General features: G+C 40.3%; 2 protein-coding genes across 3 annotated transcripts; one reads left to right on the top strand and one right to left on the bottom strand.

Moving 5' to 3' along the window:
• The first annotated feature begins 1,299 nt into the window (after positions 1 to 1,299).
• grk5 (G protein-coupled receptor kinase 5) lies at positions 1,300 to 9,429 on the top strand. The gene is made up of 16 exons (XM_026355007.1): positions 1,300 to 1,486; positions 3,138 to 3,227; positions 3,302 to 3,414; positions 3,704 to 3,781; positions 4,853 to 4,950; positions 5,039 to 5,131; positions 5,246 to 5,309; positions 5,944 to 6,084; positions 6,391 to 6,581; positions 6,668 to 6,705; positions 7,268 to 7,357; positions 7,582 to 7,790; positions 7,897 to 8,034; positions 8,339 to 8,476; positions 8,763 to 8,903; positions 8,999 to 9,429. The coding sequence occupies exons 1-16, from the start codon at positions 1,435 to 1,437 to the stop codon at positions 9,086 to 9,088; spliced, it is 1,764 nt and encodes a 587-aa protein (XP_026210792.1). The 5' UTR covers positions 1,300 to 1,434; the 3' UTR covers positions 9,089 to 9,429.
• Positions 9,430 to 10,302: 873 nt separating this feature from the next.
• Positions 10,303 to 17,270, bottom strand: ash2l (ash2 like, histone lysine methyltransferase complex subunit). 2 transcript variants are annotated; one of them, XM_026355004.1, is made up of 17 exons: positions 17,210 to 17,270; positions 16,466 to 16,532; positions 16,193 to 16,338; positions 16,013 to 16,101; positions 15,820 to 15,914; positions 15,277 to 15,372; positions 15,060 to 15,155; positions 14,887 to 14,962; positions 14,160 to 14,177; positions 12,645 to 12,744; positions 12,291 to 12,508; positions 11,894 to 12,061; positions 11,522 to 11,715; positions 11,344 to 11,436; positions 11,163 to 11,261; positions 11,020 to 11,079; positions 10,303 to 10,899 (listed from the first exon to the last, which is right to left on the bottom strand). In XM_026355004.1, exons 1-17 carry the CDS (start codon positions 17,266 to 17,268, stop codon positions 10,792 to 10,794), a joined length of 1,782 nt encoding a protein of 593 aa, XP_026210789.1. In that variant the 5' UTR covers positions 17,269 to 17,270; the 3' UTR covers positions 10,303 to 10,791. The 2 variants fall into 2 exon arrangements, with proteins under 2 accessions (XP_026210789.1, XP_026210791.1); XM_026355006.1 differs by lacking the exon at positions 14,160 to 14,177.
• Between the last annotated feature and the right edge of the window lie 1,216 nt (positions 17,271 to 18,486).

Below are 18,486 nucleotides of genomic sequence, written 5' to 3'. Positions count from 1 at the left end.
AGTTCAACCGTTTCCTTTCTTGCTAAATAGAATACAGTTATTCATATTTGTGTACAATCACAAAATTAGGTCTTAGGATTTAAAATTTGTTGTCAAACAGTCAAATACTGTCACCTCTGGTTAAACCTGCAGACTTTGCAGAACTTGTAGCTGCACAACTAGCATGCTGTGCACAGCGTGGATATTTACTGGGTCAAAAGCAGCTGAAACGTCTCAGTGGTGATGTTGACGGATGCTACCTGAGAGTGCATTGTGAACTAACGGTTGTCAGACCATAATAAAACTAAACTACACAAACTACTACAGTAGAGGATTTAAATCTATATAGAATAAATGCAGAAAAATACAAGACAAGGATACAAATCAATTTGATATAATACATATTAATGTTAATTTTAGCTTCTTGGTAGTTTTGCACCAAACTTTGCACAGTGAGTTAACTTTGAACTCAATAAGTTCACTGCAGTAATAAAACACCACTTTATCCCTAAAGACACTTAGTAATATATAGATAACAGAAAGATGTTCGAAGATACAAACAGAAGATGATTAATATCTGACACAGAGCAGGAGTTGAGACAGGTGTGAGTTGCAGTGTTGTCATCCGACCACCAGGTGTCAGACTGAGCACTGATGTAAAAACATCTGTTGAGAATCTGTGACACAAACACAGATCTGCATGTTTAAAATCTCATTAAAATCATTTCAAGTTAACACTACTCGATTATTCAGAGCTGCAGGACGAATGTTGAACAATGTACCTCTTGACTGAGACAGTTTACATCCAGTTATTTCACTATAAAACCTTCATGTCAGTAAATTCTACATTAAGCTGAAGTTATATTAAAGTTTTGAACTGGAGAAGAGAATAATAATAATATAATATATTGCATTTATGCATTCTTCTACTAACCAGTGGGAATGTTCAGGGTCTAACTGAGTGAAAAGCAGCAGCAGGTTAGTGGACAGAACACTGAAACACACTAAATGAGACACTAAAGTAATGAATCTGTATAATGAAAACAATTATATAGGACTAAAAGTATGCCGTCCATGCAGCCTGTGTGTTTTTCTAAGAGCCAACTTGGTCTGTGACCCGTAAATAAATGATAGGAAATCATTCCACTGAATGGCTGCTCTACAAAGAGCAGAACATGTGCAGAAATGTAAATAACACATCATCACATAGTTTAAGTTGCCTTCAGTGCTTGTTGTGAACCTGCTCCACAGATGATGAGAGCTGTGCAGTGTTTGTCCCGCCTCTGTGACGAACGTCTGCCTCTACATTCATCAGTGAGTCACAGCTGCTGAAGGTCAGACGGCAGCCAAACGGCACACCTCATTACTTCTACTCAACTCACCCGGGCTGCTGCTGCTGAGCTCTGGGTTTATTCCTGCCAGTGTACTCACGACAAGAACAAACGCACACACACGATGGAGATCGAAAGCATGGTGGCAAATAGTGCTCTTATAAAAGCCAGGGAAGGTAAGTGTTTAACCTTTCTATGCTTTTAAAAGCATGTGTCCAAGATGTTTTAAAAAGTCATTTTAAAGTGACAGTGGGACAAAATGAGACGTAACAGGGTTTTTTTTTTATATCTACATGTATTATAAACATATATTCCTCTATTTACATGTTAAAAATGAGGGAAATGTTAGCATGCACTGCAGAGGTCTGTAGATTAACAGCTCACAGAGTTTGCAGAAGTGATCTCCCTTCTTCATGACCTTATCTTGGTCAGAATCTCAGGTGGAAACAGGTTGTTTTGGTTGAGTGATTGAAGGAAAGTGACTTCCCCAAACAACACGGTGTCAAAGAATGAGGGACGATGATGAAACTGATCACAGAGGAGCTGACTGCTCAGGGGTCTGAGACTCATCAAATCATCTGTGCTGATGCTGCTTTGATTGTCCCACACCAACCAGAAGGTTTTATTTTCCACGTTCAGTCTTTTTTCCTTCTTAGTGAATGTAAACGATAGAATCTCAAAGTGACATCGCAGCTATTTAGGTCTGAGCGTAAGGTGCAGAGTAATGCGGTCCCACAGGCTTAACTTACCTGTTCCCAGAGCTAATAATAGTTCATTCACTACTACTATTGTCTGAAACCTGACGGGCCGGGCTCGAATGTACGCGTGCACGGTGATGACACACTGACTCACACGCTGACAGCACTGACACCTGCTGAAGGTTGTTATACTTTTGATTTCACTCTCCTCAGTGATTTATTTATTACTCCAACACATTCGTCTGACAGCTGCTAAAACCAGTTCCTTTTCAGACCACAACTTTTCATATGATGTCGGTCCAGGGACATTTTTTCCTAACAGAGTTAAGGATTAAATGTTTGCAGAGGCGGTAGAAGTAAAAGTACAAGTACAAGCCTGTTGCTTAAGTTAGTGGATTTTTGCAACAACACAAAGATATGATCATCTACAAGTGGAGAAGTAATAATACAGTATGAGTGATATCAGCCAACACATTACAGACAGTAAAACACTGACAGGAAGCTCTTTACTGCACTTTTATACACTTTTATACACTGATACTTACACTTTTAATCAGCACCACCATGCTCGTATACTTTTATACTTTTGATCCACGATAGTCTGATTTATGAAGTTATCTTGTCCGCTCGTGCTGCTGCTGCCCTTAAACCACTGAGTGCATTTAATGTCCTTCTGCAGACAGTTATTGAGAGTTATATGAAAAAGCTGGACGGTCATCTCTGGCGTTAGAAGGCAACGGTGCCTCTGTGCCTTCCTCTGTAAGTTTGATGCCAAGATTTTTAAGATAGTTGCTTGAGTCCAGATCTCGTAACCATGTCACTGTTTCAGAGGAGAACCTGCCTTTAAAAGTTCCTCATACCTGCTCTGGGACACGGTTTCCAGTACTAATTTCTGTTTTGCACCAAACTACTGGAAGATAAAGACTCAGAAGTCGGACTAAAACCTATGTCACCTCTATATATTCATCTCAGGTGCCTCCTGCAAAACAGATCTTGCATCTCATTGAGACATTCAATTAAAACTTTAAATGCATTTTACTTGTTACATTCAGCTTTAACCTGTGGAAATGATCTCAGGACTTCTTCCACCTCTCGCTGTCTGACTGTCTGAATGTTTGACTGTTTGCAGGAGGAGGGAGCAAAGGCAGAAGCTGGAAATGGAAAGAGATGCTTCGCTTTCCTCACATCAGTCAGTGTGAGGACCTGGCGATGAACATAGGTACGTGTCTCATAAGCAGATAAATGTCACAGTCTGTTGTGTGAGTTGACTTTACGTTTTATTGTCTCCCTCAGAACGAGACTACCACAGTCTTTGTGTGAAGCAGCCGATTGGCAAGAAACTGTTTCAGCTCTTCTGTCGGAGTCGGCCGGACCTGCAGAACTACATAGCTTTACAGGAAGCTCTGGTACAAAGTGAAAAATGAAAAAATAAAAGCTGAATAGAGTCAAAATGAGAACTTTATATTCAAAGATTTTAGAGTTAAAGATGTGTGTGTTCATTAAATTTGTATTTAAAACCACCTGCACATTCCTGCTCCAGTTACATTTAGTCATTTATCAAGTGAGATACAAGGAGCGAGGCACAGGCGGGTTAAGTGTAGGGGGGGTCCTGCCTAAGGATTCCTACTGGAGGTGGGGCAGAGCCGGGGTTTCTTTTTCTACTTGTGTATCGATGACTCCTTGTCTCCTTCGTAGGAAGCCTTCGGGACAAAGGCAGACGAGGAGAGAAGAGAGTTTGGCTTCAGCATCATAGAAAGATATTTCACAACTCAGGTGTGAGAGCTACACAAACACAAACACACACTGTTAACTGCCCTAAAACCTAGTTACAAGTCCATTTAAGGTCCGACCACTTCCCTAACATGTTTTGGGTTTCATGCACACTAGCATCACTCTGCTAGTTAACACAGCAATCACCTGCACATAGCTGAACTTTCCATGACGTCTCTTTCATAATCATCTCAATTAACTATTTTACAAGCAGTATTTCCAGATCAAAACGGTGAGAAATACCCAGAGTGCCATTAGCAGTGTCCTGGTGGAAGAACCAGATCTTATTCATTGCTATGACACAAACTAACAAGAACTTTGAGAGTTGTTTTACCCTGAGTGTTCATTATGGTTATTATATTCTATTGAACTGACCATCCTGACACAGCTACTTACTTGGTCCTGTTCATGCTCCTTGTTTTTTTTCACACATGTTCTTTTTGCCAGGTAAATATATTTATAGTAAGTTGGTACAAACAATGGATAGAAACAAAAGTATATGAGCATTTTGGATTTTAATGGTTTTCTGCATTCATTTGTAATAAAACATGCTCTGATCTTCATATAATTCAAGATTATTAACAAATAAAATGGGCCTAAAAAACAAAAATCCGATTTTTAATGTTTTAATTAGAACAACCATACAAACCTCATAGTGCTAGTGGTAAAAGTTTGTGAACCCCTGGAATTAACTACAGATTGACCTCCTCCCTTGGCAGCAATAACCTCAACCAGGTGCTTCCTGTAGCTGTGGATCAGACCTGCACATTGTTCAGGAGGAATTTAGCCCATTCTTCCTACAGAACTGCACTATGAGGCTTTTATGGTTGTTCTAAATAAAGACATAATAGATCTGATTTTTTTTGTGTGTGTGTTATTATTTTAAACAAATTATATTTGTTAATATTCTGGAGTTCGTTGAAGATCAGATCACATTTTATGACAAATAAATTCAGAAATCTACACAATTACAAAGGGTTCACATACTTTTTCTTGCCTCTGTAAATACTACTTGATTCTAGTCGCTGCCGCTGTTCAACACATGTTTTAACTACTTCACCAATGTTCCCTCAGTCCTATCAGAGTTTGCCCATTTTGCTGAAGCATGACCAGACCTGCAGACACAATCTGGCGCTCGATCCCTGTGGGGATGTCTTTCATGAGTGCAGAGAGTAAGTTCATATACACGTGCTCCTTCTGGATATAGATGTGCTCATGTTTTCTGTGAATATCGACTAACTCTCCTGTTCCACGGATCAGAGACCTACATGAATACCTCAGCAGAGAGCCCTTCATCCAGTACCAGGACAGCATGTTTTTTGACCGTTTTCTACAGTGGAAAATGTTGGAGAGGTCAGTTTGTTTGTTCTGTTGTTGTCTTAGTAAATGAAATAAGATGCATCAGATCAGTGAACTCCTCTATTTATCTCCGGGTTTAATAAAGACTATTCTTTCTTTCTCTTCAAGGCAGCCGATCACCAAACAGACATTCAGACAGTACAGACTGCTGGGGAAAGGAGGGTTTGGAGAGGTAAGGACTGTTTTCAACATTAGTAATGAAGACATCAAACTATAAATAAGAGATGATGCTGTAAATTCTTACTACATAAGTAACCGTCTCTTCTGCTTCGTAAACTTTGCACACTCCTGCCATTCTCCCGATGTAGATTCTATGACGACATGAGAGTAATTACCAGGAATGCTTAGCCTTATTATGATGAGCTGCTTTTCCTCCCTCCAACACGAGAGTCAGTCTTAAACACGGAACAGGGTGTTTTCTTTTAATAAGACACTAAATAATGAGGCTTTCTTCCCCTTCACCTATCGTGGTATTTAACCATACAGATAGTTTTGGTTTCATTTGATGAAGTTCTGTCTTCATCCACGTCTCATTAAGCTCCATGTTTTTATAGATACTCTTCCTTCAAGATCTGGTTTCATTTACAACAACTTGAAATCACTAGAATACTCATAAAGCAGTGATTTGTGATTCAGTGTTGCTCTGTGTACTGTTATTGTTCTGCACTTCAGGAAACTGCCCCTTTCAAACACCTGACTCATTTGGACTAAGGTTTCACTAGTGGCCCACATACTAACAATAGCTGCAAACAATGTTGACCCAGTTATTTATTCATATCGTGGAGACACTTTCTTTTTCTGTGTAGGTGTGGGCCTGTCAGGTGCGTGCCACAGGTAAGATGTACGCCTGCAAAAAACTGGACAAGACCCATGTCAAGAAAAGGAGAGGAGAGGCCATGGCTCTCAATGAGAAACAGATCCTGGAAGACCTGGACAGTCGGTTTGTGGTGAGATCATGAGAGTTGTTCTTCTGTTTAATCATTTTGTTTTCAAATTCAATAAACTGAACCTATTGTCTGTGCAGCATGAACTGAGATAGAGATGCTAAGTGTCCATACATCCGCAAATAAATAAATTTCAGTCAATCCACTGCTGAACATAGTTGATTTCCTTTAGAATGATATTTGCTGTAAATGAAACTATATATTTTTTAAAGACACCTTCAGTAGAATCATTGGCTGGAGCCATTGTTTTGGTATTTTCATGGGCTCAGTGATCGAAACTTCACATTCACCTTCTTGTTCTCCATTCAGGTGAATCTGGCGTATGCCTATGAGACTAAACACGCTCTCTGTATGGTTCTGACCATGATGAGCGGTGGGGACTTGAGGTATCATATTTATAACATTGGAGAACCTGGCCTGGACAAAGAGAGGGTGCGTTTCTACGCTGCAGAAGTCTGTTGTGGTTTAATTCACCTGCATCAGAAGTCTATATTATATAGGTCAGTATGTTTCTGCATCAGCATCACATTAAATCACACCTCTGCCATCTCGAAGGTACTGACTCAACTGCTGTTTATTCTTCCAGGGATATGAAACCTGAAAACATTCTCTTGGACGACAACGGTACGTGTAGGTATAGTCGACAGCTCTTGTTTGTTTGAGTGATTTGCGTGCAGCTCACGTCTGAATGAAATGTTTGACAGCCACTTTCGGACGTGGTTATTTTTAGCTCTGAAATTAGTCTGATGGTGATTTAAAAGATAACAGTTCAGGTTCTGCCAGACAATCACTCAGCCAATCAGATCTTTAAATGCATCAACCTGTTCTCAAGAAGGAATCTGAGTTGATGGTATTTTGACAAGCAAGGCAGGTTGAGGAAGTGAAAACCCTGTGGGAATCAGGTGTGGTTTCATCTATTTTAAGAACCCTCAGCACCTGTTCATTCTTGGCAGCATGTGTGGAGACACTGGACACTTTGGTTTTACATGCCTTAATCACTGGAAATTACTAGCTTTGTTATGTACGGTTGTCAAAACTAGTTGTATTAGTTCCTAGAACTAGCACCAACGTCTGCTTTCCGCCTACGGGCAGCTGGATTTCATTAAGCAAAAGGGAAAGTGTGTTATAACAGCACAAAATCTCAACCGTGAAACCAATCGAGTGTGTTTCTGTTTGTTTCCTCAAGGACACATCCGCATTTCTGATCTTGGCCTGGCTGTGAGGCTGACTGACGGGGGTCTGGTGCGAGGCAGGGTGGGCACGCTGGGATATATGGGTACGTATGAGCCTGTAGGGTTTTATCCCACTAAAAATGTGGCAGAAGAATGAGCTGAGAGCCCGGTCTTACTTTAGTATGGGAGCACCTGAGGCTGGTAACTTTGAACATCTTTAATTTTGACCTGATGATGGCGCTACATGACCCATCCACATGATCCACCACAGTTCTTGCATATTTATCACAAATAGTTAATGGCAGTTCATTTTAAATCCTAATTCCAGCTCCTGAGGTGATCGGCTATGAGCGTTACGGGATGAGCGCGGACTGGTGGGGCCTCGGTTGCCTTATTTACGAAATGACTGCAGGTCAGCCTCCGTTCAGGGCCAGAGGAGAGCATCCTAAACCTTCAGAGATGGAGCGGAGGATTCAGACAGAGCAGGAGGAATACAGTGACAAGTTCAGCAGGATGATGAAAGAACTCTGCAGTATGGTGAGTTTGAAATAATCACAGAACAGCTCAAACATCCAGCTTCTACGTCTTCAAACTCAGTCAAGTTCAGTTAGAAAAGTAAAAAGTTTCCTTTACTTTATTGTAGCTGCTGACCAAAGACCCCAAACAGAGGTTGGGCTGCCAGGGCTCAAAGGGGAAACAAGTACAGTCACATCCTTTCTTTAGAAATATCAACTTCCGGATGCTGGAGGCAGGACTTGTTGATCCTCCGTTTAAACCTGATGTAAGTATCCTGTTGGTTTCTCCTGATTCTGACTCTGAGTTAAAACATATCACACTAAGTAGTAATTTACAAACTAGATTGTATAAAACCACTTTCTAATTAGGAGGTGATGTTAGATGCTTGAGATTGGACTATTTTAAGCTGTTAGTCAGATTAACCTGACCAGTACATGAAACCTTAATATACAAATCAACTATTTGATTTTTTAATAAATGTGGAGTTGGGTGATAAACAGTATATTAGTTAAACAGACACACACTGAATTTAGGTCTCACAGTACACTGTGACTTGATTTCTCCTTTAGCCCAGACAAGTGTACTGCAGCGACGTGCAGGACATCGATGAGTTTTCTTCAGTGAAGGGAGTCGTTCTGGACCAAACAGACAGCAGCTTCTACTCCAAGTTCAACACAGGCAGCGTGCCGATAGCCTGGCAAAACGAGGTACAGTCACTTCTACGTTAAATCAGACACAAAAAGTAGGACACAGGGCAGAGGCAAGGTGAAGCTCATGGCCAGCACATATTGTTCACATTAAAACTGAGGGTAACTACCAGTAATTTATTATAATATTAGTCTTCTCCTGTCTCAATTTAAGTTAATATCTTAGATGACGAGCTGGTTGTACTGTATGTTTCTGTCTGTGTTATTAGTTTCTTCTAATGAAAATCCAAAGAAAGAAAAGACAGAAACCTGCTAACTGCATATTTGGACTTTCACCCTCCTGTAGATAATAGAGACAGGATGTTTCAGAGAGCTGAATATCTTTAGCCCCGAGGGAAGTCGATCTACAGACCTGGACTGGTCCCAGGCGCCAAGAGGCCTCGACAGCCCCAAACGCAGCCTGCTGGGCCGAATCTTCCGCAGACGTGTAAGAGTCTACTGCTTCTCTGCGAGTGTGTGTGTGTGTGTGTGAGTAGTTATGTATATGAAAGCTGAACGTGTCGTTCCTCTCTCCTACAACAGCATCCTTCAGATCCAGCAAATGAAAGCAAACACAGTTTGGCGCACAGTGAAAATTACATGAAGTCAGGACTACTCGGCACTGCCCTGTGAAGACTGTCCTAAACTAGCAGCCACCCACTGTAGCAACAAAGGACAACGGAAGCTGTTCTGATTGAGCCTTTACATCACAGCATAGCATTCGTTTCTGCTCGTATTGTTCTCCTTTCACTCATCCTTCACTATGTTTGCACTTATTTTGTTAATTTGTTAAACATTTATTCTTTTAGACACGTTCTCGTCAGTCACAAGCCCCATATCCACCAATTTTTAAGCATCAGAAGTTTTTAGAAGAACAACTTGAATTTTGATACAAATATGGAAATGAAGCTACTTGATGACATTAAGACTAATTCCAGCAGCCACATGGGCGTATTTTGTTCTGTTGTGTTTTATATGTTAAAATATTAAATTTGCCTTTTCTGACTGCACCACATTGTATTTATTCTTACGAGATACAAGTATGGGGATCATAAAATCCTTTAAATGAAACACTGACAGTGAACAGAACCCATCAAGAAGCAGGTCATAAGTTGGTCTCACTAGTTGAGTTATGAGTTATTGACCCAAACATGAGCAATAGAGAGACTGAGAACTGGAAGACATAAAAGGCCATATGCACTAAATCCACAACCCAACCTGGTTCTCGGATATTTTAGCCTTGTTTAAGATTAAATTAGATATCTTTGGGTTTGCAGTTGTTGGTTGGATAAAACAAAACAAAACTTGAACTTGTTTCAATATTTTTGACATTATATAGAACAAAGATGAAAAAAGCTTGACAACCTGCAGGAGCAACGTAAAAAAACATAAAAGGAGATAACAACCAAATACACATACGAGCTACAGATAAAGAAAATAAAATGCTAAATATGATGTGATACAAAAAAGAGAAATACAGATTTGTGTATTGGGTTGTGTTGTCAAACTGTGGAAGCTGTTTTAATTATTTGCTTGTGTGTTTTATTTTTTTAACCGGGGTAAAAAGTGACCTAACCTTTAACATTTCCCCATTTGGGAATTTAACAAACGCTTTCTAACACTCTACAACACACCCTACTGGACACATAATGAATGATAATAAAGTTATAAAATAAGAATTCTTGACAACACATCTATCTCCTCACAGCTGCATTATGATGTTTTCTAAACCATTTTTTAAACATGTCCACGTGAAGTCATGTGTGTGGAAAGTCACTTCTTTAATGTTAATGCATGAATCTTTGTTTGAAATCAAAATTTAACTTTCTCAATGTGGCATTTTTTTTATTTAACCCAGAGTATAAAACAGTAAAGAACTCACATACACTGTAAAACAAGTGAAGTTAGCAAAAGCACAGAATCCACTAAAGACTGCAGAAACAACTCCTGACGGTGTGAACTGCTTCATTTGTTTGGCCGAACATCAGGTTCAAAAATAATCCAAACAATATGCTATAAATGACAAATAGTGAGGACTCTACAGTATGATAAGAACTTCAAAATATACATATTTCAAAGCAGAGCACCAAAAATAAGTTGATTTTGTCTTTGTTAAATCTTCACATGGAATGTCTGCAAACAAATAATGATATGCAGCCACCACCAGCATGGTGTCATCACTTCAGAATTTAAACTTCCTGTTTGGCAAAATTAATGTTGCAAGAGTTGAAATGTATTCACAAACTGTTTCCTGCAACGTGGTGCTTTAGTTTTACTGTGTGAACGTGGAACTGTGTTTTGACAAGGGGCGTGTGCGTACTGCATTCAAGCTGCATTCATCCTTCCCAAGGAGGGCTGCGTCGTCCGTCCACTTCCGTCTCCACGTGGTACAGCATATCCGCCAGTGTGTGTTCGATCACGGCTCCCCAACCCATGTCACTCATCTGTAAGGAGGGAAATAAAATAAAGCATGCACACAAGTCACAAACTATATCTCAGTAAATGTTAGTGTGAAGTTTGTAACATCATCTGGAAAAGTACGGAGTCTTCCCAGAATCTCTCACCGGCTGGTATTTGACGTCTTTCGGAGGGTGTTTGAAATGTGGCCCAAAGTTGACTGAAACCTGAAAACATACAGAAGTAAACTTTAAACTAGAGGATAACAATAAGGCACAGAATGCAGCAGCAGCACAACACATGTACCAACCGTGCAGCTCTTGTAGAGTGAGATAGCAGGGAAGTAGATGCCTTCAAACAGGTTTTCATAGGCAACACCTTGGTTCACTCCGTTTTTGTAGAATACCATCTGAAAAACAGGATCCACAAGTTAACGGCAGCAAACAGTGCCAAGTGTTCTGACTAGGTTTTATTTTGGGGAGGTTTCTAACCCTGCTGGGGCTCGTTGACTTGAGGCTTTTCTCTGCTTTGTCCACATAGTCCTTCTCCTCAAAGTACAGGTAGCTCTTGAACTTAATCAGTGCCTGAAGAGAGACCAGATTTAAGAAAATGAATAAATCAAGGTTGTGTGTCCAGCATGTTATAGTCTCATTATGTCTCAGGTGTTACCTTGTCTTTGTATGTATCAGGCAGAGCCTTGGCCGTCTCTGTGCCATCAGGTAGATCTATGTAGAAGCCCAGTGTGTCTCCCTGACCGTAGCCCGAGGAATAATGTTTTCCTATCGACTGGTGAAACCGCGTGCCCTTCTTACTGCGCCATGAGTAGCTGAACTTGTCGTAACCCAGAGGTGCCTGCAGGTTGCCTAAAGAATACACAGAAAAATATATTTAAAAATCATTCTACCAAAAAAATAATGCTACCTGTGACCTCCTCACTTTAAATGCACTTAAAACTTACCTTCACGATTTATCAGCGTCTCTATTCGCATCATAAATATTCACATTATTCTAAAAGTAAAGAGTATTAAAAACTCCACTAACCAAGTGGCTGCGACCAGCCGAGTCTGGCTGCTGTTTCTGGAGGCATGTCATCTACAGTGACCTCAAAGTACCAGGCGCCTTTCCGTATGCCGTGGGATGCTCGCACCATAGAGTAACCCTTCTCCCCGGTCACTGTCAGACGGTCGTCAGAGATCTTCAACTGAGGTGCTGCAACAGGAACATACAGTGGTTTTGAACATATCAAATAAAGGGACAGTGTATAAAATGTAAATAGTGTCATCTACTGGTGAGTTGGCAGAATGCATATAATTAAACAGTAAAAGAGCAAAAGAACATAATAAATTGTGTTTACAACACCATTTCAAATTTAATGCTTTTTAAAAACCAGTTTAAGACTGAAAAGCCCTGAAATATGTTGTAGATAATAAACCAGTACCTCTGTCGTGCAAGGCTAGGAGCACCCTCTCATACAGACAGGCCCTGTACAAATCTCCAGGTATGGGTTTTCCAGCCCAGCAGTCGAGCTCAAGCTTTTCTGGGTCTGGGGCATGGGGGTCGGGTTCTGCCAGGATGTAACGGTACCCATCTTTATTAAAAGGGTGCTCCAAAGGGTAACCATGAGGAGGCAAACGCTGGGCCGAGAACAGAGGGTCGCTGCAACGAGGGAGGGAGAGTACAAGGTCAGATTGTATCACAGACATATGGTGAGGGGAAGTGATTTGCCCATACAAAGAGTAGAGAAGCACTGCTGTTAACATGGACTGAGTGTGTTTACTGATGTTTCTTTTACCTCCTGGTTCTCTTAGTTGCTCCTGCAGCTGTGCCTTCCTGTTGCTGCTGTTGTTTGCGTTTAGCCCCTCTTCCCTTTCCTGGGCCAGGCGCCAAAGCACCTTAAAAGCACAATACAGATTACACTCCTGAATGTAAAGAAATGCACACAGACACGTACAAACACAGGCAGTCAGTGGCAAATAAAACATATGGTCAGTTAGAAACACTAAGGCTGTCTTAGTTATACATTATATAAATGTACTAATACGATAATAAGTCGAGCAGTACACTGCACTGGAGCTTTAGAACCACTGAATTTGGAGACTGCAGAGAGAACCATTAAAACATGTACTAGATTACCAAAGGTGTAGAAACACCATGAGGCTAGGTGGCAAAGTTGCTACCAAGAGGTAAATTGTGTTATGGGATGATATATTGGTCTACAGAACCTCAAAAACCTCTTCACAGTGTATTTATACAACCACCTCCACGGTTTCTAGAACAACAGCCAGAGATATTCACAAGTTAATATTAATGTATAATTGACGTCATCTTTCCACATCAATAATGCCATGACTGCCACACACACTCAGACTCACACTCACACACACACACACACACACACACACACACACACACACACACACAGTAAAAGCTGGTTATTAGGCGTTTGGTGTACACAGGGAGACAGCAGGCACAAAAAGGCAGGAATTAGTTCGCATGGCATTTTCCAAACACTATGAGCCTCTTATAAAGCCTCTTCTGCAGGACCCTGCCACACATCTGTCAATGAGAAACACTGACTTTAGGGAGCCAGACACAAGGATTTACCAGTTAGATATTCTTCTCCTTCCTCCTAAACACCAATTAGGACATACTAACGAAAGAACATACATGGCTTATTAGTAGGATGTATGATCTGTTTCTATGCACACCACCATCAAATCGGCTAGTGTAGACTCAAGTGTTACACATGTGTCTATTTTATTCTCCATAATATTTAAAAACATCACCACTAACCCAACTGACAGCTACAGAGTCAAGTCTCAGAGGTGGTTAAATGCATTAAGTCTTTCCCTTTTAACTCAAATCTAATTAAATTTTATGTAAATTAAGCAAACAGGACAAAGAGGGTGAGGCTATTTAGCATTGGATGAAAGCCAACAGCAAATCAAAAATGGCACCGTGTTCTCACATATGTAGTGGTATGGAGAGCAGAGTGTCATTTCATCAGGGAAGTTTTCAGCAATTTTAGAGCCCGTTAGCAGCAAGCCAGAGACGAGGAAGAACTGTTCACCGATCAAAGGGGACAAAGCTTTTGGGAAGAGGACCAAACAGATGCAGAGAGCAGACAGGGAGGTTACAACTGGACGTGGATGAAGTTGCCCACAAGGTGCTTATTGAGGATCAGTTTGACTTATGCTCAGTTTGAGTTGCGGGAAAAGGGGGGGCGTCAGGGCCAACTTCTATCCAGAGGGTTACAAGACACAAAAACACACTGATAGGCTCCAAATCCAAAATACCACATATTCACCTGAGAAAGAAGATCCACCTGGAACACAATGCACAGAGTTACCAAGGTCATGACATTTAACAAGCCCTTAACCTCAGTTTGGAGAGTTCATACTGACCATTACTATGTAAAGAGGCTTTTACACCTGTTTGGTTCTGTTTGGCTGTTTTGGACCGTTTGCTTGCAGTTGTCGAACTCTGTTGAGGACCCTGATCTCAGAAGTTTAGTTTCCAAATGGATTCTGGTGAATTTTCTTTGTGATGCAACACAAAGTAGACCACAGAATTTTACATACCTGGATCCAAAATCCTTGTTTATGGATTAGCAAACTCTCTCAGATGTTTTAAATCTTATCTTAAAACCTATTTACTGATGTTTTCTTGCTTTGGTCCTTTATAATGCATTTGCAGCCAATCTGCACTGGTTCTGTGTATTTTAAAGTAACTATTCTCTCATAAAAACACAGAGAAAATTATGTAAATCAATAACTTTTCACAGTACTGATGATGCAAGATGAGAAAAAGTAAAACTGAGGTTTGAAAATGAACCAGGTCAGAACTAACAGCCAGCAATGAGTCACTTTTTTAAACTTTGGCCTGGTCCAAATGAACCAAACTACAGGTGTAGAAGCACCCTGAAAAATTTCTTTACCTTGGCCTTGTTGAAACAACAAGTATCAAACAGTGCAGCTGTAATCTTTAGTGTCACAAGCAGAGAATATTTTGTTCTCATTTTGTTATATTCTTACCATTGAGCCCACCAGATGTAGGAGTAGCAGTGGTCTGCTTCTGTGCGTCATATGAAGGTCCAATGTTTCCCAGGTCCTATAAAAGAGTGACAGCGGTTGAAGCTATGTGTTAAATATGGGGTTTCAACAGCCTCAACAATATTTACTCCGTATGACAGCTGAGTGGCAAATACCTGGTCCAACAGGCCAAATTTAGGGTACTCCTCCTCTGGGTCTTTACTGCCTGGGTCAGGATGTTCCTTCACTAGGAAAACATCTCGCTCTTTACTCTGGAAAACAAAAGAGTTTTACAAAACGATCACACTAATAATGGATTGTTATCAAAAGCAAGTTGTTGCAACAAAATATTCAGTGCACTCGACTGAACTTCTGCACATTCCAGGACATTACCATTGTCTTAACTATGTTGTTGGGCCACGTGAGCTTTCCCGGTCTTTGACGGGTTGTCATGCATTCCCAGTACTTGTCAATGAACGGTATGATATCCTGCAACAAAGAATTTAAAATAAAACAGACAATTGCAAATATATTGCATATGTTTTAAAATACATAGTGAAGTTCATCAGTCTCTTTTGAGCATGGGGAGTAATTGTATTGATTGTTGTGTTGAATGACAGCAGCATACAGACAGAACTATGACATTCTAATTTAAAATTATAATTTTAAAGCAACATTAGTATAAGCATTAGGTGCCATGATCGTGACCAATAATCTTAAATATATCTGTGCATTTCTAACTATTATACATCAATTTTCACTTAGTTTGAATTAAACTATGTTATTAATTATGTACTTTATGTTCTGTCTATTTAGATTTAGTCTCAATTTGTGATACACTATTTATTTGAAAACCCCTACATAATCACATTCAACGTATAAAATTGGCTTTTCATGCCATAACCCTAACAGCAACGTTGTGCTAACTGTACCCACCTTATCTTTGGAGAACATGGTCTTTGGGTGCTCATCTTGTGTTCTTGAACGCCATGTCAGGTTTGCTAGGGCTGTGAGACACATCTCTTTCAGGTCTGAAACAAAAAAAGCAGCCATCAGTTTGCAGAAGACTAAAAATAGCAATCCATTATTATGCTTATTGGTGGTAATTTGTAGCACACAGAACACCTACTTGCTTGTTTCCTAAGGAAGTATGTGTTGCCGCTGTGATGGCACACGTTGCAGTGAAACACATAATTGGTCATAAAGGGAAGACAAGTCCTGCAGAGAGGGAGAGTCAAAATCTGTACCATGAAAGGTGAAGTGTAGTCACAAAATTATTTAAGATTTCTCCACTGATTAATATACATACGTAGTGTCAATGCCAAATGTGTCTGCGGTAAACCACTTCATACACAAGGCACACTGCAGCTCCACCTCCCCTAGCTGCCTCCCACTCTCCTCATCTCCTGATCCCGTCAGAGCGTCTGCAGCCTCCGAGCCATCACCAGTCGTCTCCTGCAACAGTGAAAATCTGCTATTAAAACAGTGCATGTATGATGCCGTGGGGAGCATGTATCACATGGATTTCAAATTATTAAAATTAAAATAAAGACAAAAAAACATCGCCTATTCAGAGTTTTACCATTGCCTCTTTGCCATTTGAGGATTCAGTATCCATGCTAGTAGGGAGATCTCCAAATGCAGTATCCCTGAAGGTCAACAGAGAGATTAATCACATAACTGCACAGGTGGTAAGTAAGTGGAAAAAAGAAAACATCATGAAAAGTTTTTGTTTCTTAAAAAATATCTTGAATGCGAAAAAGGCTTATTATCATTTTTCCTGAACAAATGATTCTTGTTCCCCCCCCCCTCTTAATTTTTCTCCATAAAAAATGCACATTAGTTACACGACTGCCAAACTTTTAATTCATTATAAAGAGGCACACACATTAAAAGTGGTTTGTAATTATATACCATCTGGCTAACGTTTCTTTCTACTGAAAATATATTGTTTGCTAAAACTGACATTTTTTTAAACGGAGTCTGGCGTCGGGAGGCGCACACAGTTTAACTAAAAAGAAAACAATAGTGCAAACAAAGTCTTAATAATTCGAGTCCTTATGTGTTTTCCGACAGACAGAAACACTTGTAGTTGTTAGTTTTGTTGATTTAGAGATGGTTTCTGTTTACAAAGAGCAGCTAACAGCTAGCTCGGAACGTTATACAGCTCACCGGTTAACGTTATGTTGAACGCTAGCTTATATTCAGCTACCCAGTTTGCTTTTATTGCTAAAAACGTACCTGCACCTTATATTTTCGCACATCATTAGAACAGTAGGTGTACACACTTTTGACAGTAAAATCGTTGAACGTGAAGCAGACTTACCCCTCTCCTGCCTCCGGTTCGGTGGCAGCAGCACTACCCGCCTCTCCTTCAGACGCCATGTTTCAATCAATGAAAACAAAAAACATCGCGAGATCCGGCGCGAACAACCACTTCCGGTGTTGTCTCCGTCATTGAACTCTACAGCGACCCCGCAGGTTAAACGTTGAACTGCATGTGTTCAAGACAGGGACCATTGATCTGTTCACTTGAACTTTAACTTCATCAAAACAGTTAATATTTATAAGAATATGTATCTGCACTGACACATGGAGAGAAACAGACACAAACAACCATTCATGCTTACGTTTGCAATTTAAAGCCATCTGTTAACCCAACCTCACTTGCTGTTTAAAGATCAACTGGAGAGTAGGTTTGTGCTTTGGTTGCACAAAATTGTAATGTGTATGTGTAGTTGTGGAAGCTACAGTTCGTTATGTGGAAGCTGGTTGCATGCTGTGGATTGGTAGGGAAATCCTCTTTCCTCAGAATAATGGTTTTGTGGTCAGGATTACTGCAGCTTCAGAAGTGGCCAGAAAAATGAGCAGTGAGTGGCTCAGAGTCAAAAGCATGAAGTCATTCTGCAGACTGTCACTATACAGTAGGCAACAAAGCCTACGATCTGAGAGCAGTCCTTCAATCTGTAAATAAATTCATTTTATTAGTCTTTTGTACTCTGCGGCTCGGGGAGTGGATTCTGTCCTCATTGTGGTCCTGACGTTTATATCCAGCACCTGATCAGGTTTCTTGGATGTGCTAATGTCTCCTTTGCTTTGAGTGTTTCCATTTACTGTCTTTAGAGTAAAAGGGAATGTAAAAAGCACTGTGATGGTGTGAGACCACCCTACGTACGTTCTGAAAGTCAAACGTTATTTAGACATTTGTGGGGCCATTCAAGCACCAGTAACGACGAGAGGAGCACAAAGGCAAGTGTGCCAGCAGTGTTTCCTACAAAAGAGCACAGGAATGCTAAGAGCGCCCCTGGGTGTTGCAGTAAACGCCTTTAAGCTGTTGTTCAGGAGATAATAGCTGCGTTTACTCCTCCTCTTTCCTCTCGCAATGGACACACATCTGTGATGGTGGAGTTCTGTGAGGAAGTTATGAATTGGAGTTTGGAGATCTGTGCTGCTGAATTCATTAAATGTAATAATTTTATCTTCATAATTTGTTGATGATTTTGAAATAAAAAGAGCCATTTATGCTATTGTCCTCGTTTTCCTTGATTTGTATTGTTGTTATGTTAGAATATATAGAATAATAAAGATCTGTCCCTGAATCAA

Source organism: Anabas testudineus, chromosome 12, assembly GCF_900324465.2.
Source record: "Anabas testudineus chromosome 12, fAnaTes1.2, whole genome shotgun sequence".
Lineage (NCBI taxonomy): Eukaryota > Metazoa > Chordata > Actinopteri > Anabantiformes > Anabantidae > Anabas > Anabas testudineus.
The sequence above is the reverse complement of the archived record's forward strand: the minus strand, read 5'-3'. Positions and strand labels throughout refer to the sequence as shown.

Bases quoted from the DNA above. Each gene is read 5' to 3' on its own strand.
- grk5 (XM_026355007.1), top strand. From the start codon at position 1,435: ATGGAGATCGAAAGCATGGTGGCAAATAGTGCTCTTATAAAAGCCAGG. The intron at 3,415-3,703 runs GTACAAAGTGAA...TCTCCTTCGTAG, and splicing joins TAGCTTTACAGGAAGCTCTG to GAAGCCTTCGGGACAAAGGC. The intron at 6,706-7,267 runs GTACGTGTAGGT...TGTTTCCTCAAG, and splicing joins CATTCTCTTGGACGACAACG to GACACATCCGCATTTCTGAT.
- ash2l (XM_026355004.1), bottom strand. From the start codon at position 17,268: ATGGCGTCTGAAGGAGAGGCGGGTAGTGCTGCTGCCACCGAACCGGAG. The intron at 16,533-17,209 runs GTAAGTCTGCTT...GTTGACCTTCAG, and splicing joins GAACCGGAGGCAGGAGAGGG to GGATACTGCATTTGGAGATC. The intron at 11,437-11,521 runs GTAACACCTGAG...GTCTCTCTTCAG, and splicing joins CTGATACATACAAAGACAAG to GCACTGATTAAGTTCAAGAG.